Here is a 26235-nt window from a genome sequence, read left to right as displayed (position 1 = left end):
TCCCAAATGCACTTGAGTACAACTGTCTGTTCCTGTCACTGTAGTGAGCAAATGTTTGCCTCACCGGAAAATTCACACAATACTCTTACAGAAAACAAATCTTGAGGAAAATTAAAATATTGCCTTATACTCCACTTGACCTCAATAGAATAAAACTACAAAACAAAAACAACAGAACATACAAAGACCTATAGATTGAAAACAAAATACCAAAAAAGAAACAAACAACAAAAAAAACCATACCACTGAATGAGAATGGATCTCTGAAGACATCAAAGAGAACAAAAAAATGTGTATAGAATTGCATAAAAAATTACAGCATAATATTCCAAACCCTGTGAAACAGAATGAAATCAGTCCTAGAGAGAAGTTTATAGCTTTAAGTGCCAAACATAAAAATAAGTAAATAAATGCATCAGAGTTATCTCAATATCTGAGGCTTTGGAAAAACAAGAACAAGCCAAGTCCAAAAGTATAGATAGTAAGAAAAAAGATCAGGGCAGAAACTAATGAAATGAAAACTAAAGAAGCAATACACAGACTCAGCGAAGCAAATGCATTCATTTTATGAAAGAAACCAGCATTACTCTAATAGTAATGTTGGACAAAGGCAGAACACATAAATAAAATGATAGACCACTGTCTTGATGAATATAACAACAAAATTCTCAATAAAATACTTGCAAATTGAATTCAAGAACACAGCTGGAGAGATGGCTCAGAGGTTAAGAACACTGACTGCTCTTCCAGAGGTCCTGAGTTCAATTCCCAGCAACCACATAGTGAGTGGCTCACAGCCATCTATAATGAGATCTGGTGCCCTCTTCTGGCATGCAAGCATACATGGAAGGAATGTTGTATACATAATGAATTCAAGAACACAGAAAAGAGATCATTCACCATGATCAAGTTGGCTTCATTCCAGAGATTCAGGGATGGTTCAACATAGCAAATCAAAAATCATACTTGACCACATAAATTGACTCAAGGACAGAAAACACATGATGTTAAAAAGACATCCCTTCATGATAAAAGTCCTAAAGAGACTAGGATTAAAAAGGACATATTTACACACAATAAAGGCTACATATGACAAACCTATAGCCAACATCACACCAGGAGAAAATTCAAAACATATTGGCTACAATAGGAAACAAGACAGAGGTTTTCATTTTTCTCTACCCTTACTTATTCAATACAGTAGTTGAAGTTTTAACTAGAGTAAGACAAGAGAAGGAAACGAATGGATACAAACAGGAAAGGAAGAAGCCTATTCACCCTTATATATTGATAAAAGATCCTACATATAAGATATCCTAAAGACTGCATCAGAAAATTCTTAGATTTGATGAACAGTTTATGCAAGTGTCAAGATACAAAATTAATATTTAAAATCAGTAGACTTTCTGTATCAGTAACAACATGTTGGCAAGATATTTGATCACACTGTGAACCCCGAGAGACTGTGTTACTTACTGAAAAAATCTATTCTAGCTGTAGTGTGGCTCTGTCCTAGCATAAACCAAGAGCTTTGTGCTTATTGTAAACAGGATTAAATAAAATTAACCATAGGTCAAGTAGAGCAAGTAACCAGTTGACAGGCAATGAACAAAAAAAAGACCATAGAGAGTAAGAGAGAGTCAGAAAGATGGACAGAGACTCACACAGGAAGTAGAAGGGAGGAACATTCCGTTGGAGTTTTTGTTTGAGACTGTGAAACAGAAAGGAAATTTTTGGGGATGCCTGAGGAGGAAGGTCAGCTGGGGACTTTTTCTGATTCTCTGAGCTAGTAGGTCTTCACCTCAGCATCTGGCTCCCAAGTCTTTATTGGTAAAATGGAATGAAGTTTTTGCTTAAAAAAAAAGAAAAAGAAAAGACAAACATGTTTACAAAGAATCAGGGAATAATCTCATTCTAACAGCTTTAAAAAAAAACTTGTAACAAACCTAGGTAAAGAAAGATCTCTACAATAAAAGCTACAGCACTAAAGAAAAAATAAGAGAGTAGAAGATGGAAAAACTTCTCCTCACAGATCAGAAGAATTAATACTGTAAGGGCAGGAACTGTGGGTTAGTAAAAAAAAAAAAAAATTCTTGGGCAGAGGTGGCACACGCCTTTAATCCCTAGGGAGGCAGAGGCAGGGAGATCTCTGTGAGTTTTGAGGCCAGCCTGGTTTACAAGAGTGAGATCCAGGACAAAACAAAACTCCCCAAGTGAACAAACAAACAAAAGAATCCTCTTATGAAAGTTCTAAAGACCTGGGGGGGGGGGGGATGGGGATCTAATTCTGAGGAAAAAGGAAAACAAACAAAAATACAATAATGATACATCATACATGATTTCAAGTTATACCACAGAGCCATAATAACAAAAAAGGGCTTAATACTTTCACAAAAAGAAAAACGGATCAATCCAATAGAAAAGGAACCCAGAAAAAGCCAACATAGCTTCAATCAGGTGATCTTTGGTGCAGGTGTTACTGTGAGTCCAGTGGGTAGATAGACAAAAGCAGATCCTGAGGGCTCACAACCAATTCAGTCAAAACAAGGGCCCCCAAGTTTGGTGAGGGGCCTTGTCTTAAAACTAAAGCACAAATCAATGAAGAATAAATTCTGCTCCCCTAGTGAACATGCACACAGACAACACAGACAACTACGCAGTGCCTTTCTGAACAGGGCCTCTAATCACTTGGGAAATAATGTCTGCAGTGACATCTTATGTTTTAAAAAGTAAAAAGTTTTCCTGAATATCAGAGTGCTAAGTCACCAGAGGCCAGGCAGTGGCGACACACAACTTTAATTCCAGGACTCAGGAGACAGAGGCAGAAGGATCTCTGTTAGTTCAAAGCCACCCTGGGCTACGCAAGGTTGAATCTGTTTAAAAGAGAAAAAGCTCACACAAGGGTGATTCCTGTGAAATAACTAAGCCTTAATGGACCCGAGAGCCAGTTGGCTGATACTGATAGTAAGAGCATGCACAGTAGAGCCAGCCAGGGTCTGCCAGAGGGCCTTGACAACAGCAGCCAAGTCTGACAAGAGATGATGTGGACCCTGCTACAGATCCCAGCACTTGGGATCACATGCCTTTAATGCCAGCAATAGAGAGGTAGGGACAGGAGTGTTACAGCTCAGCAAAGAGGAATAAGGCTTCCGGAGATGGGAGCTCAGTGCAGTCTGAGGTTTGGTGGAGACAAATGGAGCATGGAGATGCAGTCTGAGGACGGGATCACCCCTTTGGTCTGAGCACTGGTAGAGGTAAAAGAACTCTCTAGTTGCTGGCCTCTCTGCTTCTCTCATCTTCAGCATTAACCCCTGTATCTGACTCTTGGTTTTTATCATTAAGACCAATTAGAATTTGTATTACAAATGTCAACAGCTGACAAAAAGAACCTCATGAAATTATGAAGTTTCAGGAGCTGGAGAGATGGCTCAGAGGTTAAGAGCACTGACTACTCTTCCAGAGGTCCTGAGTTCAATTCCCAGCAACCACATGATGGCTCACAGCCATCTATAATGAGATTTGGTGCCCTCTTCTGGCATGGAAGCATACATGGAAGGAATGTTGTATACATAATAAATAAATCTTAAAAAAAAAAAAGAAATTATGAAGTTTCTGCACAGGAAAGCAAGTGGTTAAGTGAACACCTAGTGAATATCTTTGCTAACCATTTTATCTGACAGAAGACTAATATCTAGAATATACAAAAAACTCAAAAACATAAACAGCCCAGTCAATAAAGGGGCTAATGAAATGAACAGACAAGATGAGACACAAATTGTCACTCTATACATAAAAAAATGTTCAGCCTTGCTAGCCACCAGAGACATCCAAACTAAAACTACACTGAAATCCCCATCTCTCTCTAGGCAGGATGACAATCGTTAAGAAAAGAAATAATTGTTGGATATAGTGATGCAACCCTGAAATTCCAGCACTCAGGACACAGAGGCAGGTGGAGCTCTATGAGGCCAGCCTGTTCTACATAGGGAGTTCCAGGACAGTCAGGGCTGGGGGGGGAGGGGGAGGGGGAGGGGGAGGGAGGGAGGGAGGGAGGGGGAGAGAGAGAGAGAGAGAGAGAGAGAGAGAGAGAGAGAGAGAGAGAAACAACAGTAACACCACCACCACCACCAAAAAACAAAAACCTCTGCTGGCAAGGTTGAGGACAGAAGGGAGCTGGTGCGCACTGTTGATGGGACCGTAAACTACTTCACCACTGTGGAAATCAGTGTGGGAGTTCCACAAGAAAACTGAAAGCAGAGCTACAAAACAACTCAGCTATAATACTTCTGGGTATCACAGAGAGACCTACATTTTATCAACGTTTACCATGGTACTATTCACAAAAGCTAAGTTATGAAACCAACTCAGGAATCCACAGGTGAATGGATGAAGAAATGTGGTATATTTACAGAATGAAAAGTTTTAACCAAAAAGAGCATAGTTATGCTATTTGCAGAAATATAGATGCAACTGAGATAAACATATCAAGTGAAACATGAAAATCTCAGAAAAACGGTGTTTCTCTACTTTGCCTATCTATACAAAATCTAGGAGATGGACGTGAAAGTGGAAGAGGAACTGTTTAGGAGTACAAAAGAAAAGGGCTAAAAGAGGAGAAGTGGGAGAAAAGGGAGTGAGGAGCAAGGCAGAGAGCAAGCTCAACACACCAACTACACTTACATGAAAATGTCCTCATGGAACAGAATAAGACATATAGTACTATGAATCTACAAATTTATAATAAAAATGAGAGGAAGAAAAAGTATTCATTATTTCGCTGGTCAGAAATATCCTGGCCACCACCCTTTAGCCACCAAAGGTAATAAATGAGTACCCGCTCCCAAAATGAAACATTTATAAACTAATGATCACAGATGGCAAACTAAACTGTAAGTATTAAATATTACTTACCGATTCTTTCTCTACAGTTCGGTTTAACATGACAACTGCTTTGGTCTTTTGCTGCCACACCATGAGCCAGAAGTGGCAACATGTGTTAGGAAGTGGCCCCTGTAATAATAGAACAAGAACATATCAGAGAAAGAAGCTGGGGAAGGACACGGCTCCAAGGATGCTGCTGTGATGACTGTGATGGTCAGTGGATTAGGTCCTGCTAAGTGAAGCAGGACTTTAAATACACTTAAATTCAAAATATAGTCTGCAGTCAATAAAACTTTTCCATTATATTATATAAAGATATATTATTGACTTAGGCAGAAAAAGAACTGTATGGGATACCTGGGGTTCAGAAATAAGAGTTGGATAACTAGATTCAATTATATTATATTCAATTATTCAACACTTATAAAATACAGGCAAAATTTTGTGCCAAAAAAGTCAACTTAGTTCATATTATTATAGCTTTGTTATCATGACCAAAGGTGCCTAACACACAGGCAAATCAGAATCATGAAAATATCTGGGAGTTCACGTTCAGACTAGAAAGGAAGTCAGAAAAGGAAATTTGACTCTTCTCAGTTTCTGCAACAGACAAGTGACATCTCAGATCATGGGGGGAATCTGTGAGAAATGAGGAAGTTTATGTCATTACTGACTGACCAACCAGTCCAAGTCAACACAAAGGAACTTGCAGAAAAAAAAAATCATCAAAGTGCCTGCAAATCAGTTTGTATCATCTGACAGAGTATCAGCTGGCAGAGTTAAAAGCGGGCAACCGTCTTTATTACAAAATGCTACGGAGGGGATAAAAGCAAATACACAATTTCAATCCAATTTCTTTCACATCTGTCTTCATGATAGCATAGGGGAAAAAAAAAAACAGGAAGGAAAGGAGGAATGGAGGCAGGCAATGAAGCATATGCCCAGACTTGGACTTTCTTCCTTCCTTCTTGTAGGACTGAAGATGTAACCCAGGAACTCATGAAAGCCGAGCAAACGCTCTACCATTAAGTAATAAAACCAACGTGCATCTAAACATGCAGACCATTTCCTGAGCAAGGTGACAGACAGTTCAGTGTCATGAGCAGGAAAGACCAGAGTTGCAGCCCCACTCAGTGGAACTGAGAGTTCAGAGAGTTCTACACTGACTGAAATCATCTTTAGAGGAGATATATTTTTTGGTGTGTTGCCAATACTCAATACATACTGCTTAAGTAAACAAACTCTAAGGTTAACCTGTAAAATTGCTAGATAGCTGAGAAATTACGACCTTACTGTTAAAGAATTATATTCTCTTCATTCAATGTACACATCTATTTCCAATATAAAACATACAGTCCAAAGGTGATAAAACAAACAACCTCTCCACCGAAATAAGAAAATCCCCAGTAAAATGAACACCTTTTTCTTTCATCTTAAAATAAAAATCATGGGTTGGGTGTAGTGACCTACACCTTTAATATCAAGGAGATGGTTCTCTTTGAGTTTAAGGCCAGCTTAGTCAACACATAAGATCCAGGCTAGCCAGGGTTATACAATGAAATCCTGTCTGAAAAGAACAAAACAAAATACAACAACCATGAAGTGAGACTAGAAAAAAACACCCCAGCGTGGCTCTCAGTTACCTATAACCAGCTCCAGGGGATAGGATAGAACGCTCTCTTCTGGCCTCAGGAGGAGCCTATATATGCATAGCACACATAAGAAAATACACAAGGACACATACAAATAAATAATAAAGAAAATGCTACTTAAAAATAACTACAAAGCAACTTAGTAGAGAAGTCCTTTGTGTGCACATTCATACCCCAATTCTATTACTGGTTCTAAAGACTAGACAGAAAACATGCAACAGCTGTTATAGTATAAAGAACAAAGGATTCTAAAAAGACAGAAATTCATCTATCAGCTACTAATGATACAAAAAAAAATTCCTTCCTTTTCTTTTCTTTCTTTTTTTTTTTTCTCTTTTTTTGAGACAGTTTCTTTGTGGAGCTCTATCTGTGGACCAGTCTGGCCTTGAACTCCGAGACCCACCTGCCTCTCAATGTTGGAATTAAAGGCATGTACCACCACCAACTGCTGAAATGCTACCAAATTTTTAAACATTAAAATGGACATGACATACAACGCTGATTAGAAAAAACAAAGAGTATGGCAAAAGACAATTAATCTAATAAGCAACAAAGAACAATTAGATACTGTAAGTAACAAACATTAAATGTAGAGTTTCTCTCTGTGTGTTCAAGCAACACGCTATGCATAGGCATTACTAAAATGTAGTCTAGGCCCGGCCGTGGTGGCGCACGCCTTTAATCCCAGCACTCGGGAGGCAGAGGCAGGTGGATCTCTGTGAGTTCGAGACCAGCCTGGTCTACAAGAGCTAGTTCCAGGACAGGCTCAAAAACCACAGAGAAACCCTATCTCGAAAAAACAAAAAAAAAAAAAAAAATGTAGTCTCAGCCCCTACAAAGTGCAAATGGAGAGAGTAAGAAGTTACTAGCATCAAATATTCAAATCATCAAGTCCTATGTTGTAAGAAAGTCTGAGATGGTATAGCTATACAGCACGAATCTGGCAGAGAGGTGATACGAAGGACAGGGGCAGTTAAGGTCACTCTACATGTTCTAAATATCAAGCAAGGTGCATAAGAGCACATGGTAAAAGTGTGGGTACACTGGAGTGAACCACACCCGAAGAGCAAGTAGATCTGGTGGCAAGAAAACATCTTACAATGCTGCACTGATTTCTGTGGAACTGAGCAACTTGTATAGGCCAGGGCTGCAACTAGGAAAAATACAATAAGGATTGCTCTACTCAGGTGAAGAAATAGGAAGGAGGCTGATTTCCTTCAATTAACCTACCAACTAGACACAGAAAAGTAAAAAATTCAAGATTTAGGTTAAAATATCCATAGAGCAATGAAAAAAAAATACAGAAAGAAATCTGTTGTGGAATAATCCTTTTGTACACTGTAAAGATTTGTCAGCTCAAATTAGTTTAATAAAATGTTGATTGGCCAGAAACCAGGCAGGAAGTATAGGTGGGGTACCAAACTGAGGACAATGGGAAGGAGAAGGGCAGAGTAAGGAGTTGCCAGCCAGACACAGAGGGAGCAGGAGATGAACATGCCATGCATTAATAAAGATACTGCTACATATCAGAGCATAAATAAAAAATATGGGTTAACTTAAAATGTAAGAGCTAGTTAGTAATAAGTCTGAGCTATTGGCCGAGCATGTATAATTCATATTCAGCCTCTGAGACAATTATTTGGGAAAGGCCTGTCAGGTTTTTGGGAACACGTGCCCAGGACAAGAGACATGCATTTACAGAAACCAGAAGAAAAAGAAAACAAACAAAAAACTATGGAGACAAGCTGACAAATTCTCACACTCCCACTGTGTAGAGTCCTGTTTATCTGGACACAGAAAAACAGCCAGAGACAAATATTATTTAAAATCATGAAACTGAAAAAAATTGTTCATCAGGAATTTTCATAATGAAATTTTAGAAACTTGAAAAAAGATTGAGGTTGGAAAGATGACTCAGCAGTTAAGAGCACTGACTGTCCTTTAAAGGTCTTGAGTTCAAGTTCCAGCAACCGACATGGTGCCTCACAACCATCTATAATGAGATCTGGTGCTCTCTTCTGGCCTGCAGTCATATATGCAGGCAGAACACTGCATATATAATGAATAAATAAACCTTTTTGTTGTTGTTGTTTGTTTGTTTTTTGGTTTTTCGAGACAGGGTTTCTCTGTGGTTTTGGAGCCTGTCCTGGAACTAGCTCTTGTAGACCAGGCTGGTCTCGAACTCACAGAGATCCACCTGCCTCTGCCTCCCGAGTGCTGGGATTAAAGGCATGAGTCACCACCGCCCAGCTAAATAAACCTTTTTAAAAAAAAAAAAATCACTAATCCCATTATTACTGTTCCCAATAAAAGGGGCAACAGAAAAATGTGACAATAAATAATTGAGTTGTTAGGTATCACATTAGTGTGCTAGACATCTTTTGTAAGCTTGAAACAAGTTAAAGACATCTGAGAGGAGAAAACCTCAATTACCTCAATTAAGAAAATTCTTTCATGTCAGGCAGTGGTAGCATAAGCCTTTAATGCCAGTACCTGGGAGGAGGAGACGTGAAGATCTTTGTGAGTGCAAAGCCAGCCTGATCTACAAAGCTAGTTCCAGGACAGAGAAACCCTGCCCAAAAAAAGGAGGGGGGGAGCCTCCAAAAGATCAGGCTGTAGGCAAGCCTATACGGCATTTTCTTAATTAGCAATTGGTGAGGAAGGGCCCAATGCATTGTGGATAGAACCATGCCTGGGCTGGTGGTCCATGGTTCAATAAGAAAACAGGCTGAGTGGCTAGAGAAATGGTTCAGAGGTTAAGAACACTGACTGCTCTTCCAGAGGTCCTGAGTTCAATTTCCAGCAACCACATGGTGGCTCACAACCAACTATAAGAAAATCTGGTGCCCTATTCTGGTGGGAGGCATGCAGGCAGACAGAACGTAGTATACTGATGTGGGAGTCCCTTCTGTGTGCTGTGATTACCATCAATAAATAAAGAAACTGCTTTGGACCTATAGCAAGGCAGGACTTAGGTAGGCAGGGAAAGCTAGGATGAATGCTGGGAGAAAGAAGGGCGGAGTCAGACAGATGTCATGGAGCCACTGCTGGAGATAGAGGTGCTGAAAACTACTGGTAGGCCACAACCTCATGGTGATATACAGATTAATAGAAATGGGTTAAATTGATATGTAAGAAGCTAGAGCTAATGGGCCAAGCAGTGATTTATTAATACAGTTTCTATGTGATTATTTTGGGTCTAAGCTAGCCAGGTGACTGGAAACCAATAAGCGGCCTCCTCCAACAGTATATATAATAAATACATAAATCTATTAGAAAGGAAGAAGACATGCCTAAAAAAAACACAGTAGAGAAGAACTGTAGCTTCAAATTTTGGCTTCGTCTTATCCACTGTATGACTGTACTATTTAATCACATTCTTCCTCTGTAGCATAACAGTATTTAACACAAAGGTTGTTCAACAGTTATACAAAACATGCAAAGTAGGGAAAATGTTATAAAAGTATTTTTATTATGCTTATTTATTTTGTGTGTGTATATATTTCAGAATGTGTATTGTGTGTGTGTATATGTGTGTACATATATATATATATATATATATATATATGCATCATGTGTCCCTCAGAGTGGCAAGTAGGAGGACAACTTGAAAGAGTTGGTTCTCTATACCATGTGGTTCCCAAGGACTAAATTCAGATTGTTAGGCCTGGCAGTAAGCACCTTTACTTGCTGAGCCATTTTGCTAACCCACAAAATTTTTTTTTTTTCCTCCGAGACAAGGTTTCTCTATATAAAAGTCCTGGCTGTCTGAGAATTCACTCTGTATACCAGGCTGGCCTCAAACTCAGATCTGCCTAACTTTTAATTCTTTATAAGAAATAATTTTACTTCTCATTAGAATATAATGTTCACAGTGGTAGGGAGGTTTATGTGTTTATTTAGAGATAAGATCCCATGAATTGAGACTGATCTGGAAAATCTTGATCCTCCTCTGCCTAGAATTACAGCCATGCATTACCATGTCTGTTTTTTTCCTTTTTTTAAAAAGGAAACCTGTTTTAAGTAGTGACTGCCAGAGTCGTTCTCAATAAATCTCCAGATGAAGAGTCAAAAAAAGTGTTATCAGCAGAATTTAACATAGATTCTCTTAAAGCAGAGCATACCCCACCCTAGGTGACAGAGGTTGAGAACTAAGGTCCTAGGTAGGGAATACAGTTCAGATGTAACAGTACTCAATTCATCTGTGTGAGGTCCTTAGACCATACTCTACCAAAAACAACACGCTAACAAACCACGGTCCCCGAGACTGAAGCATAAACATGGAGATAGCTAAAAGAGAATCTTAAAGAAAGACCTGTCTTGGAGCTGGAGAGATAGATTGGCGGTTAAGAGCACTGACTGTTCTTCCAGAGGACCCAGATTCAATTTCCAGCACCTACATGGCAGATTACAACTGTCTGTGGTTCCAATTACAGAGGACCTGACTTCCATGGCTAAACACCAATGCTCATAAAATAAGGTGAAATAAATAATTAAAAATTTCTTTAAAAAATAAAGAAATAAAAGACCCATGTTTAAGGAGTAAGAGGAAGAACCAATGATACTGATGGAAAGGACAGCAGAGAAGGGACAACTGTGTAAAAGGTGCTCAACCATCTGTCCTGGCTTAAGTATGAAATTTTCTGCCTTGGGCCTGTTTCTTGAGGGACTTTTGGAAGGGCTTGGGCCTAACCAAAAGTGAATTTCTTGGTTGGTTAGTACGGTAGCACTAGGAGGTGGTGCCTAGCATGAGGAAGCACAGTACTGGAGAATGCCCTTATCACACAGCTAGTTCTCTCTGGGTCCTACTTTCCAGGATATTCTGTCTCATCTTAGCCTTAAAGCTAACCTCAAACTTAGTCTCTAAAATTATAAGCCAAAATAAACTTTTTTCCTTCAAATCTCCTTTCAAGTACTTGTCATAGCAATGAGTATGTAACACATCATGCTTTTCCATATTTTTGTTCATTTTCAGTAAAAAGTACATTTTTAACTCTGAATATTGATTTAAGAAAACCATAAATGACAATGATTGAGCATAAACCATGTTACTGTAAAACAGCAAATTAAAATCGACACTCCCAATCCCCATAAATGACTGCTTCTAAATGGTATAAATATGACTAATTCATTCAACCCACATCAATCCTCTCATGAAATTAATGTTGGAATAAGCATATTAACATTTCTGGATTTTTCAGGTCTTTTCAATCGCATTTGTAGCCACCAAGTACTATATACATTATTTAGTTGTTTATTATCAAGCCACTGCATGAGGAAAATCATACTAGGTCCAAGTTAAAGAAGACCTAAAGTGATTCAACTTATAAAAGCTATGAGGTTACCCGGAGGTGGTGATGCATGGCTTTAATTCCAACACATGGACAGCAGAGGCAGACAAATCTCTGTAAGTTCCAGGCCATCCTAGTCTACAAAGTGAGTTTCAGGACGGCCAAGTACACAGAGAAACCCTATCTCAAAACACTAAAATAAGAAAGAAAGAAAGAAAGAAAGAAAGAAAGAAAGAAAGGAAGGGGGGGTAGAGGAGAGAAGAAAAAGCTCTGAGGCTATTAAAGTCGTGACAACAGACAGGGAATATTTATTGCAAGGAAATTTCCAATTAAGCTTTAGTGAGAATCAAGCAGTTAAAAGGAATGTTTCGGCTTCCTGTCGTTAGCCAGTACAGTCTCCAAAAGGAACCAGCATATGTACTAGTACTAGTCTCAGCATAGCTGAATTACTTCTCCATATTCTGGATGTTTAAGAATAGTATCACTGCAGGCAAATCTGTTTTGTAATGTCAAATAGTTGCTTGTGGCCATGAAACTAGAACACTAGCAAACCCTGAAGTAGCAAACAGTGTCTTCTTGCTAATTCTCTGCTGCATCTCGAATGGGTCCGGCAGGAAGCAGCTCATCACTCTTATTCGATCAGTATACATTGCTCTGGATGTGTAGTAATAAGAGCGGTGGCGGGGCTGCGTTCCCAGCACCACGGCCGCCTGTTCGGCTAGCTTATGCCCCAAAATAATTACACAGACACTGTATTCTTTTAAGCACTGCTTGGCCCTTTACACTTACAGGCTAATTCTCACATCCCGATCAACCCATCTTTAATAATCTGTGAGAACCGGTCTTACCGGGAAGATTCTAGCCTAGTCCATCCTGGGTCGGAGCTTCATGCCGGGAGCGGGGCATGGCGTCTCCCTCAGGTGTCTGCTCCCGAGAGAGCTGTGGAGTCTCTGACCTCACTTCCTCTTTCTCCCAGCATTTTGTTCTGTTTACTCCACCCACAGGGCCAAGCAGTTTCTTTATTGGCCAATGACCTTCCTCCATCATGGATGGAATCATGTATACTATGTATACCTCTTCTCCTGGGTGTAAACAACCTTCAGAGTAACTGGCAGAAGGAAGGGTAGGAGCAGGGGTCAGGACAAGATCTGAGGTTAGGAAAGGAGGAAGTCTCAGGGAAAAGGCTGATTAGTACTTGGTAGATGCTCAGCGCCTGGGCCGCTATAAATCAAAGTTCCTTAAGAGAGGGATAAACAGAGCATCTTTTCAAATGTATATTATCGATCTTTATTTTGTTATGTGAAATGTGAACTGATATACTTAGCCAGTTTTATACCTGATTGCTTTTCTTTCCTTTTGAGTTACAGGAGCAACTTTACTTTAGGCAAAATAATTTGTTTCTCTGACAGAAAATTCTAATGGCTCACAGGTACGTTAAGTTGAACTTAAAAAACAATTCACACTATTTCTGTCTTTCAAATAGAAGGTATGTTAAACTTTTTAAAAATTTCAAACATGATGCCACAGATACAGTCAGGGGCACCTGCTTCCAGACAACCAGAGTTCGGTTCCCAGCACCCATGTTCTATGGCTAACACCAGACTGTCTACTGGACACCCTCTTTTGGAGTCTGTGGGTACCCTAGTGCACATAAACATATACATGTACACAGAGACACATAAAAAATAAAATTTAAAACTATCAAACAGAAAAGCTTCTACTTCTGAGGCTTTTTGCCTGGAAGACATGACAGGGTTGCATTTTGACCTCTCTGATTTGATAATGGTGGACTACACGATAACACGGCTGCACTCTCTGAAAATATACTATAGTGCAGGGATGGACAGAGAAGAGCTTCCAAGGGCCTTCCTGGTTCTTCACAACAAGTTAGTGGAAGAGAACCCCAAGGCACTAACAAAAAATAACAAAAACTATATTAGATACAGTGCAAGAAGTTAATTTACCTGAAGTGAATTGCATCAAGCCATTTCAGAAGAATTTCCTCCATTGAAAACAGGAACAGTACAAACAATCTTACTTTTTACCAATGTATTTAAAGTTCCAAAACTATGATGTTTGCAACTGATTTCAGAATCAGAAAACTAAAAATAGCAAGTCATTTGCAAATGTCACCACATGTTCAGCTTTGTGTAGAGCCCGGCAGCCAAGCTCTACTCTGAGGCTTCTGCCCAGCACCGCACTACTTGCCTGTGTTAGGATGTAACTTCTTTGTGCCTCTTCCATGTCAACTAAGCTGGCGTTAATATAATCATTTTCAGTACTCTGCAGTTTAACACGACTGTGATCATCTGAAAGCAGAGAACGATAAATCATGACTGTCATTTCAACTTTTCCATTCCTTTTGATTTGATGGTAATATTCTAGATGATAGGAGAAATAAAGAAAATATAAACTAACACCAAAGGAGAGTTGAGACAAATCCTAAATTGCCTATTTTTTTTTAAATGACGAAGTTAAAACAATCTTATTGCTGGGTATTGGAAGTGCTTCTATTTGTAGTCTATCATCTACAGTAACGTGAAAAACTGGCCAGCATGTGCAGTAGAATGAATAGGGCACTTACCTTACTGGAAGTGAGAAGTCAGCTCAAGTCTCAGTGCCTAGGAACTGAGTGTCTATGTGCAAAAACATAACTGGGCTCAAACTGATGAGAACAGACGCTTCACTTCTTGGTAGCATGCATACAACTATATTTAAATAATGCTTAACACTGAGAAGCTAAAATAATCGAATTATTCCATCTGTATCCTTTTACAAGAGTACTGGAAACTTCATTAATGAAGACTATGTTAACAGGTTAGGCCCACTTCTACATTTTAAAAATAAAAATTGCAGATTAGAATTCATACTCATTTTATTATCTAAAATGCAACACTTGACCTTGTATCATTTAGATGAGAACTTATCCCCAAGATTAACTTTACTTCAGAATCCTAAACATAAGAAAGCCGCACACATAAAGCTAAGTTACAAATTGAATGTATGATGTTTAACTTCAGAGAATATATTCTGTGACAAACTATTCCCCTCAGAAATCTATCTTAAATATTTAATCTCTTTCCATTTCTTTTTCACTTTCTCTTTGTTTTTTCAGCTACGGTCTCATGTAGCCAAGATTGGCTCTCAACTGGATGGATATGTAATAGAGAATGACCTTAAAATCCTGCTTCGCCTACCTCACAAAGCTTGGGCTGCTCCCCTTCAGCCCCCACCCAAGACTTTTTTTTCTTTTGGTTTTTCTACACAGGATTTCTCGGTGTTGTCCTGGATGCGCTGAATCTCTCTCTGTAAACCAGGCTGGTCTTGAACTCATAGATCTGCTTGTGTCTGCTTCCTGAGTGCTGGGACTCAAGATGTGCACTATTATACCTGACTTCTGGGCTACCAATTTAAAAACAAAATCAAAACTACAGCAGCCAGGCAGTGGTGGCGCACGCCTTTATTCTCAGCACTCAGGAGGCAGAGGCAGGTGGATCTCTGTGTGAGCTAGTACCAGGCCAGGCTCTAAAACTATTGCAAAATCCTGTCTTGAAAAACAAACAAAAAACTACAGCAACACAAAACCCCAAACTGTCCAACCGATTTCTCCATGTGAACAGAAATGCTAAATGGCTTTAGTTTCCACATCAATGTATCTCGGATGTTCCTGTTGAACTGAACACTAGACCTCTTTAATATTACATGTCATCCGCAAAAGAAAACTACAATCTGGCTATAGTAAGTAAATCACGTGTACTAGTTTTCTGAGAAAGATGACGTCAGCAAGCACTTATGAAAAAGTTTTTATTTTGTTAACAGCTCAATCATCCTTTAATTATCACACTGTACAAGACAGGGACAGCTTCCTACTCAACAAAATTAAGACCACATGTTTCATGGATAGCACACCCCCATGGAAGAATGCAAATTTTTAGAGAAAGCAAAACAACCACCAAAATCTAGACTCCAGTACAGTATCGCCCAAAGGAATACATTTCCTCATGTTTCAATCACAGGAAGATTACAAACCAAACACACACAAACACAAACACACACTCATACTCTTTTGGCCAGCAAGCAACTCAGAAGGTCAGGCCCACACACAGGGTGCTAAGAAGCCAGGGCATCTGCATAACACTTTCCCAGACCAAGGCAGAGCTTAGAAGCCAAGACTAGAAGAAAAGCTCAACCCCATTCAGCTATTTTCCTTCGGTCTTTAACCCAAAACTATAAAGACAGTATTCACACCCAGAGACTAACAGCACAGAGGACTCTGGACACTATCTGAAAGCCACCCAAGGCCCAGTGCCATCACAGGGCTCTGCTTCATTGTCTAACAATGATTGATCCAATCAACAAAAGCAAAGGGACACTGTGCAATCTCTCGGGGTTCAATGACAATTTTTAAGTTTTGTAGAGATGACAACAGAAAATAGTAATCCTTAGGAAATCAGGACAGCACTTTACAAGTAAGCACAGCTGGTGACTAAATCTGTATTGTCTTCTCGGGAAAACAAACTGTCAAGGGCACAGCTGTCTCATTATTTAGGTTCAAAAGGAAATGGTGAGCAGAGCACGGTGGCCACACCGTCAATGCCAACACTCCAGAGGCAAAGACAGAGGGTCTCTTTCAGTTTGAGTCTAGCATGGTCTATACAGTGAATTCCAGGCCACCAGGACTACATAAGACCTCATAACAAAAAGTAAAAAGAAACACACACTTTTGATTCCAAAGAAATTCTTAAAAAAAAAAACAAAAAACTTTTTTTGATGTGTGTTAACTGAAATATATCACCTTGAAATATCAAAAGACCCAACATATATCCATTTCAGGAAGTGAAATCCTCATCAAAACCTTGAAAACCTGACTTCACAATTCCAATGCCCAACAAAGGCAAAGGACCCTGTAAGGATCACTTACTAGGGATTACTTAGCAGGTACTCAGTTTGCATCATCAGAGAGGTCCCCTGACAACCTGGGAGTTAACTGTTTCCTTTCCATGATCCACTAGTGTTAGTCACTCCCAAATCTGTGCACTGTTCATTTTAAATTTTTAAAAATGTTTTATTTTTATTTACATATACATGTGTGGGAGGGGTGAGCCCTGTGTATGTAGATGCTCTTAAAGGCCAAAAGAGGGCTTCAGATCCCCTGGAATTGGACAGAGTAATAGGCAGCTCTAAGCTGCCAGATGTAGATGCTGGGAACTTAACTTGAGTCCTTTAAAAGGACACATGAGCCCTTAATTGCTGAATCACCTCTTTGGAACCCCTGAACTGTTTGTTTCCAACAAAGGAAACTTTTGACTTTCGAGTTAGGAAAAAAAAAATGTCATAGTTTTTATTTTTGCCCAGGATTCTCTGAAATGAGATCATCAAAATGGGAAGGGCTCTACAACTTGAATCCCAAAGTCCACAGTACTTTCTTGATCAGCATTCTATGGCAATGGTTGGTTCTCCCCCCCACCTCTGTGTGTGTGTGTGTGTGTGTGTGTGTGTGTGTGTATCTATCTTTCAAAAGATGCATAAAGGAGGGAAACAAAGGAATCACACTTCCGAGGGCAATCTTATCCATCCCTCAAAGCACCAGCAGCAGCACAGGAAGGAACATATTTATTATTCTGTAGGGTATTACCTCTTCTTATTCTTGCCACCAACTGAATGAAGAAATGCAGTATCTAACAGGACTGTAACTTAAAAATTGGATAAAAAGTAAGCCCACCCACTTCTGATGAAGCCTTTCTGTCTCCTACCCTCAGGGTTTTCTGAGAAATGGTTTCAGCTCTCAAGAAATGACTTGCTCTGTCTGTGGCTGACACACAGAAGCTTCCTCTTTCAACACTCATCATGAACTGAAGAAAAGAACCCTGTAGATTTCATCCAATTTGTCACCACCTTAAAGGCCTCTGCTATTGTAGAGTTTCACATGTTGAACAACAGAAGGGAGGGTTCATGTTCGCCATGGCAGAAACCAATTACTAACTCACAAGTTAAAGACAGGACAATTTTATTAATACAATATTATCAGTTAACTTTTCTGCTTGTATTTTCCTAATCTCTACCTACTTGTGGTACCTCTAACAAGAACTCAATGTATCTTTTAGCGATGCCAACATTGTTCAACTCCAATAGCTGACAGAGAAAAATTCTTTTTCATAAACTGAACAAGGCGTCCTATGCAAAGACTGCTACACCCAAGCCTCATAGCTACTATCATTTTCATGGAGAATAAATATAAATCTTAGCACACATGAAAGTCTGAACATTTCAGTTCTTTACTCTGCAAAACAAATGAACCAATCAAACAAAAAAACAAAACAAAAATCAATTAGAGCTACCAAAGAGCACTGTTTAATGATTAGGATAGGCCAGACACTGTGGCACACCTTACTGGGCTGTTATCTCAATCCTCACAACTTGACAAAGTAGATACACTATCATCCCATTTTGCTTACATTGTACAGTAGTAGTGTCTCATTCTTTTTAGACTAGAGGGATTTGAATTAGAAGATTTCACCCCGATATCTGACTCCTGATTTTATTTTGACAAGATTAATTAGAATAACGCCTCATGTGGTGGCCAAATACTGGGACACGAATTAACAAAATAGTCGCTTGCCTGTGGCTTCACATCCACCGGAACCTACTCGAGCTGCACCTGCTGGAGTAACTTCACCATTAGCTTTTCCTTTTTTCTTCCAAGCCCTCTGAGCAAGTCTGGCATTTTCCTGCTGCAGCCTCTACAGTAACCTCTACAAGCGTCAAACTCCACAGGTACCTGGGCTCCCAACACCACCAGAGTTATCCCCTAACAACCAGCCAGCACTGCCATAAGCAGTTCTGTGCTTTCACTTCCTGTCAGTCAAACATGCTGTTTTCATATGTTCCACCATACCCTTTTCTTGTCTGCCATTCAAACAGCTGGCTCTTTGGTCCTTTTCCTCATGGGTTATGGGCTTCCCTGGACACTGCCTCGAGGCTGCTGACACACAATCAGCCTCAGCTGTCCTCAGCCAGGCTGTGCACCACCTGTATTCTCTGCCCAGATATGCAATACCACAACAGAGAGCCTTACACTTCACTGTCATCGTCAGCAGATTTGGTGAGACAACTTGGAATTCTTAAAGAGGGTAAACAGTTTTAGAGAGAGAGAGAGAGAGAGAGAGAGAGAGAGAGAGTGTGTGTGTGTGTTTTCCCACATTAAAAAATGGGAAACACTATTATGATGGAGGGAGTTAGTCTTTATGATTTCACAATGGATGCTTTATAATGGAACAATTAAATGACAGGATAATTAGTTTAGCTGGGATTTACATAATGTCAATTATAAACATTATCAGTTTGGTAATTCTTATTTTATTACTTAAAAAAGTTGGTTGATGAGTGCCAAGATAAGTTTTTAAAAAGGTTACTAAAGAAAATAATGCAATTCTGACAGATAAATTATAAGCCCTAGAAAAACTTCCTAAAACAGATAATAAAGATACTCAGACAAAGATGAGAAATTTAAAGGAGAACCAACTTCAACATTACATTATAAAATTAGAGAAGAATACCTCAAGGTTACCAAAAAAACCCAACCTTAATTTATCCAGTCCCTATATAGGAACAACTGCCAAATGAGAGGTATCCCCAAAGCTATGTAATAGTTGACTGGATTCCTGTGGAAATGTTAGTTTTAAGGAGATTTAAGAAAGCAATAGTCTCATGTGGTATACATTCACCTTTTGCAAGGCAGGTGTTAAATTCATGGTCATCTAGTAACAGAATTGTCCTACAAGACTGGAAAGACTTGATTATAGCAATATTGGAACCTGGTCCTCAATTACAGTGGACTAAGATCATTGAACAACGAAGTGGGGTTGGAGTTAAGGAAAATTTCCAAGAACAACTTCGTGGAGAATGCAATCATTCTGATGTACAAAGACAGTCTATATATGATGGCCACACCTTGACTCTATGCCATGCAGCAGCTTTGAATGCTTGGGATAGAATTGAAGAAGTTGGATGTTGTAAGGAGAGGGCCGCTTGTTTGTCCCAGCTGCCTGGCTAGCTTACACCCGAAATAACCACACAGAAACTGTATTAATTTCTTCTGGGCAGTTACTATCTCCCCCTTGTATTTAAATATTTAGTAGAAGGATACCTTAGAACAATGTAAATAACTTGTTTCAACATGTATTTTCAGCATCTTATAAAAAGGTGGAACTTTCTCTATTTTCAACTTACTTATTCATTTATATACTAGTATTATTAGAAACTCATGGATTCCTACTTTATTCATCAGGTATAAAATCATCTTAATGTTCAAATAATCCTGGGATTGACCAGTGGACTTCAAGCTGGCTTGAGTGTCTTTATGACATACTACTCCTCAATTTTTGTTTGTGGTTTAAGTCATATCCTTACTTTCTAGAAATTTTAAGAGGACTCTTTTTTTTTCTTTTTTGGTTTTTCGAGACAGGGTTTCTCTGTGGTTTTGGAGCCTGTCCTGGAACTAGCTCTTGTAGACCAGGCTGGTCTCGAACTCACAGAGATCCGCCTGCCTCTGCCTCCCGAGTGCTGGGATTAAAGGCGTGCACCACCACCGCCAGGCAAGAGGACTCCTTCTTTCTTCCTTATTTATTTATTTGGTTTTTCAAGACGTGGTACGTTGTCCTGGAACTCAATCTGTAGACAGGGTGGCCTTGAACTCAAAGAGATCTGCCTGCCTCTGCCTCCTGAGTGTGGGATTAAGGTGTCCGCCAAGCCCTCATTTAATTTTTGAGACAGGGTCTCATTCTAGTTTTGCCTAGCCTCTGAGATCTGCCTGCCTCTGTCTCCCGAGTGCTATAACTAAAAGCATGTGCCATCATATCCAACCCTTTTTATTTTTATTTTTTTGAGACAGGGTCTAGCAGTATAATTCAAACTGGCTCTTAGCTCACAAACCCCCTGCCTTTGACTCCTGAGTGCTGGGAAATCAGGCATTTGTCACAACACTTGTCTAAGGGATTACACTTTGCTCTAGTCCTGGAAATCAGCCAGTTGTCCAAAGCGCCCTGTTTCCTCTTAGTAAAGAATGAACTTGATTTACTAAAGCTGAGCATGCCAAGTGCCAACAGGGTATCACTGTTCTTAAACTTCTCAATGAGGCTAGAGACACAGCTCAGGGTTGCTAAGGGAATATGCTGTTGCAGAGGACCGAAGTTTGGTTTCCAGAACCCACAACAACCTGTAACTCCAGCCCCGGATGTATGACCCTTCTGGGCTCCACCGGCATCTGCCCACATGTGGACATTCCTACCCATCCCACACAAATGTATGCACACACTAACATTGACATAAAAGTAAAAAAATTTTTTTTTTTTTTTTGGTTTTTCGAGACAGGGTTTCTCTGTGGTTTTGGAGCCTGTCCTGGAACTAGCTCTTGCAGACAAGGCTAGTCTCGAACTCACAGAGATCTGCCTGCCTCTGCCTCCCAAGTGCTGGGATTAAAGGCGTGCGCCACCACCGCCTGGCCCAAAAGTAAAATATTTAAAAAAAAAAAAAACAATTATACTCCAGTCGTGGGTGAGGTGAAGAAGGAGGAAGCTTCTACTTGATAAGGGATCAATAGATGAATGGGGGGGGGGTAGAGTTTGGAAAACAAAAGGTCAAATAAGGGAACTGAGACACAATGAGATAGACCTGTACTTCCAGTTACTTAAGAGGCTGAGGCAAGGAAGCAGGCCTTAAAGTTCAAGACCTGTTTCCTACATGGGCCTGTATACTGAGTTCAAAAGCCAAACTGGGCAACTTCACAGGATGCTCTCTCAAAAGAAAAACAATAAAAGGGATAGAGGTGTAACCTCATAGTACAGCATTTGCCTAGGATGTATCAGGTCCTGGGTTCAATTCCCAGAACCACAAAAAGGGGAGTGAGGGAAAGAAGCATAAAAGAGCTATTTCCAAGTCTCTCATGAAACCTTTTATGTACTTATATGTTCTCTAGGAAGAAGCTCTGCATAAATGACTACAATGAGTGTACTGATAACAGTTTATTTGTGTACTTAACAACTCTTAAGAGTTTCCTTATAAAACTAGAATTCAATGACAGCCTATTCGCTCATGAACTTAATTCCATGGTTATTCTTTTACAGAATAAACAGTTTCATTTCTATATAAAGGTTCAAAATTTGGGAGCTGGAAAGATGGCTCAGCAGTTAAGAGCACTGGCTGCTCTTCCAGAGGTCATGAGTTCAATTCGTAGCAACCACGTGGTCTCACAACTATCTGTGATGAGGTCTGGTGCCCTCTTCTGGTCTGCAGGCATATGTGCGGGCAGAACACTGCATACATAATAAACAAACAAACCTTTTTTTAAAAAAAAGTTCAAGAGTTAAGTAAGCTACAGACTGCTCTGCTAAGGTTGTCTGTTTCCCAGGATAATCAGCTCTAGCTTCTTCACTGCTGCCTCTTTTATATTCTGAGTCCACTCCAGTTCAGTTGATGGCTTACAGAAATGAGCAGAGAAGCAAAGCTCTACTCTTGGTTTTCAGGAATACTATGAGCTGAGGCACTTTCCAGGTAGTAGATTATAACTCAAGTGAGATTTCTTGACTCTAAACTTTTTCTAAACTCTCCAAGGAATGAAGAATACAAAGTGTTCCAAAATGGGAGGTTCACAAATTGGAGAATTAAGATAAAAGAGATTTTAAAATATAACAGCTAAATAGTTATCAGATTGATTAGGGAAGGATGTGGGAACGCTTTAGTAAGAAAAAAAAAAATCAAAGAATTAAAAAACCCAGGGCTGTAAAAAAGTAAATACACCAAAAGAAATAGTTAAAAACGATAACAACAACAACAACAAAAAAGGCAAAATGAAACAAAACAATAAACAGCAAAAACAGTGCTGGAATACGGAAAGTAACCTTCAAGTCAACAGAATTGACGATTTCAAGGGTAAAAGCTGGGTGTAGGTTTAGGAGGCTGAGACAAAAGGTTCACACGTTGGAGGATGGCACAGGAGACATAGAAAGTCCTGCTGCAAAATAAGCAATCCTCCTTTCTTTCTCCTGGGCAAAAATATTGTAGTTGGTCAAAGGAAAAAGTGCTGAAGAGGTCTAGGAACTGGAAGGCTGGTGTTGCATGGTGTTTGTTTGTAGTAATAAGGGCGGCGGGGCTGCGTCCCCAGCACCCCGGCTGCCTGGCTAGCTTATGCCCAAAATAACAACACACAAACTGTATTCATTTAATCACTGCTTGGCCCATTTCTATCTAGCCTCTTCTAGGCTAATTCTCACATATTAATTTAGCCCATTTCTAATCATCTGTGTTGCGCCCCTAGGTGAGCTTACCGGGAAGATTCTAGCCTATGTCCATCCTGGGTCGGAGCTTCATCGCCTGCGTCTGCCTGGGAGCTGGGAGCATGGCGTCTCTCTGAGGCATCTACTCCCGAGAGGAGAGCTGTGGAGTCTGAGCTCACCTCCTCTTCCTCCCAGCGTTCTGTTCTGTTTACTCCTCCCACCTATCTTCTAACCAATGAGGGCCCAGCAGTTTCTTTTTATTTAACCAATGACCTTCCTCCATCATTTGTTGTGGGAGACATTAGGTCACCCAGATTAAACGAAGGCTCTGATGAGGAGAGGCGCTGACAAGAAACACAGGAAGTGGCTATGGAGCCTGGAGAAGTGAGCTGTACAGGAAGAAAAAGCTTTGGCAGAGGTCACTTCATTGGAAAGCTGAGGAACCCTAGCTGAGACTAGGAAATGCTTAGATGTCATTCATAGGAAGCAAGAATAACAAGGATCCTTCATCTGAGACCAAGAAATGGATTCACTGCTGAATTTTACCAGATGCTAGAACACCTAATAAAAATGCTCTTCAAACCAAAGAGGGGCGAAAAGATGACTAAGAAAAGTTCTTGCTATGTAAGTGTAAGGAATGTCTTCTGAATCCCTAGAACCCATATAAAAGGCCAGGCAGATATGGCAGCCGGACTGCACCCCGAGTACAAGTTATAATAGAGCTGTGTGGCTAGCCAGACTAGCTAAAATAGAGTTCTGGGTCCAAGCAAAGACCCTACCCCTGCTGTGTAAGGTGAGGAGTGATCAAGGAAGACACCTGACACATGTGCGTGCACCTGCTGTGGTGGCCGACACTCTGGAGGCTGAAGCAAGAGGACTGCTACAAATTTGAGGTCAGCCTGTGCTACACAGCAACTTCCAAAACAGCCTGGACTATACAGTGAAGCCCTGTCTCAAAGAAAACAAAAAAGTATATACATTGTTAAAAATTGCTGTACTAGTCAATCTACCCCCAGCCCTCTATTTCCACTGTATCCTGTCTCCTAAACAAACTGAAAAACACACATGCACATAAAGCCACAGTACTTACATGGGCTTACATCTCTGTATCTGTTTCGATTTCGGTTTTCTGGAAACTTGGCCACTCTATGAGGATAATCATGGGACTCATTTCGAATTTCCTTAAAATAACAAAAATATATTTTAATATCCCTATTAAATTTTATATAGCAACACATACCCTCCTAGCCAATATAGAATAGCATTAAGCATTTATTTTAAGCTCCAAAAAGCTACAGGTAAACCTTATACCAAAAAATAAAAACAAAACAAAAGAAAGTTCAGACTTTGCTCACATTACTCTAAATATATATATTTAAAATAATATTTATTATTTATTTAACACAAACATTCTCCCCCTGCCCAGATAGGGTTTCTCTGTGAAACAGTCCTGACTGTCCTGGAACTCACTCTGTAGACCAGGCTGGCCCCAAACTCATGGAGATCTATCTACCTGCTTTTACCTCTCAAGTACAGGATTAAAGGTGTGCACCACCACCACCCCGCAAATATTCATTCTTGATGCATCAACCTTTTTAAAGATCTATAAGCACTCCATTTTAGAAAAGGTCACTTTGTAGTTTACTTATTTTGTTTTTTCGAGACAGGGTTTCTCTGTGTAACAGTCCTGGCTGTCTTCAAACTCACAGACACCCACCTGTCTCTGTCTCCCAACTGCTGGGATTAAAGACATACTACACTACCGCCCGGCTCCACTTTCTAGTTCTTAATTTTACCCTTTGGCCTTCAGTGAAAAACCAAATTTTCAACATATATTTTGTTAAAATTTCCATCTAATTCCCAGTAACCCTAAATTCAATAATTAGTCCTTAGCAGGTCCCCACTCCCACCCCAGAGGACAGAAAATATTTATAAAAAATGAAAGATTTTGTAGTTATTTTAGATATAAATGTCTATAAGCTATAACTGCACCATAAATCCAACATATAAACAGAGAATCATAGTTGTAAAACATTTTTACAATTAACTTTTTCCATTGGTATTTCCAAACAAGACCATTGTTGATCTCATCAATACTACTTTATAACTTATTTTCTATTTTTGCCTTAGTGTTTCTCTCTTTGGGTTGATTTGATTGATACTGTAAAACCCCCTTAACCCTCAGAAGTTTTTAATAATGGAACATAGTACACATGTTTCTAAACTAAACCTAACTGTAATATTTCTGCAAGATATAAAACACTATTGCCACCCTTACGTGTGCAACAGAGTAGGACAGTGGTGGTTTTGATCCCAGCACTCGGGAGGCAGAGGCAGGAGGATCTGTGAGTTTGAGGCCAGCCTGGTCTACATGAGCAAGTTCCAGGACAGTTAGGGCTGTTACACAGAGAAACTCTGTCTCAAAAACCAAAAAGTACAAGAAATTTAATTTTATGCTTTCCAAATCATTATTTAACTTAGTACCACTTCTTAATTCTTAACATTCATCAGTTACACTTGCTCTATCATAGAATAATTCTATTTCAAAGACTCATTTGTCACTAAGACTGTCAAATTTTAGTTCCTAAAGCTTAATGGTAAAGACTAACTATATGGAAATGAAAGCAGGTCTGTCCCTTTTTACTCACCACACTTGTGTTAAAGCTCATATTATCATTCATTTTTCTTCAAGAAAAGTATGCTAAATGTTTATTCTAAGAAATTTTACAAATTATGTGACCATAAATAGGATTTTTAAAAATTTATTAGTATGGTGGCAGGTGCCTTTAATCTCAACAAAGAGCTGAAGATAATTGGATCACTGTGAATTACAGGCCACTCAATAAATAATTTAATAAATAAAATAATGAAAATATGAACAAATAAAATTTATTGGTGATTTCTTTTATGGGGTGGTGGTGATAAAAATGGGCAGGACAGGACTCCCTCCATAACATCTTCACTAGACTCTTTAGTTGTTCTGTTGTATAATTCTATCTTCCACATATCTTGTCTGTCAATTGTTCTTATTTTTTAACCTAGAGACAATTATATGTATATACTATAACAAATTACTGGTATTGCAAAAAGATCAAAGTATAATTTCCAACCCCATTCTAAATACTTATTTATATAGCCACA

General features: G+C 39.5%; 1 protein-coding gene across 4 annotated transcripts in view; it reads right to left on the bottom strand.

Moving 5' to 3' along the window:
- The window catches only part of Ptpn2 (protein tyrosine phosphatase non-receptor type 2), a 60630-nt gene that overhangs the window by 22221 nt on the left and 12174 nt on the right, over positions 1–26235 (bottom strand). For 2 of the 4 annotated variants that reach the window (XM_041639313.1, XM_041639314.1), the window contains exons 2-4: positions 24185–24275; positions 14033–14133; positions 4912–5010 (exon numbers count right to left, since the gene is read on the bottom strand). In XM_041639313.1, coding sequence (XP_041495247.1) covers positions 4912–5010; positions 14033–14133; positions 24185–24275 — 291 coding nt within the window. The remainder of the gene's footprint in view (positions 1–4911; positions 5011–14032; positions 14134–24184; positions 24276–26235) is intronic. The other 2 variants (XM_041639317.1, XM_041639315.1) reach the window with 1 other exon arrangement.

Source organism: Microtus oregoni, unplaced genomic scaffold, assembly GCF_018167655.1.
Source record: "Microtus oregoni isolate MIOR12 unplaced genomic scaffold, Mior012 000057F_ref0000458, whole genome shotgun sequence".
Classification (NCBI taxonomy): domain Eukaryota; kingdom Metazoa; phylum Chordata; class Mammalia; order Rodentia; family Cricetidae; genus Microtus; species Microtus oregoni.
Note: the sequence above shows the minus strand (reverse complement) of the source record. Positions and strands in the feature narration are given on the sequence as shown.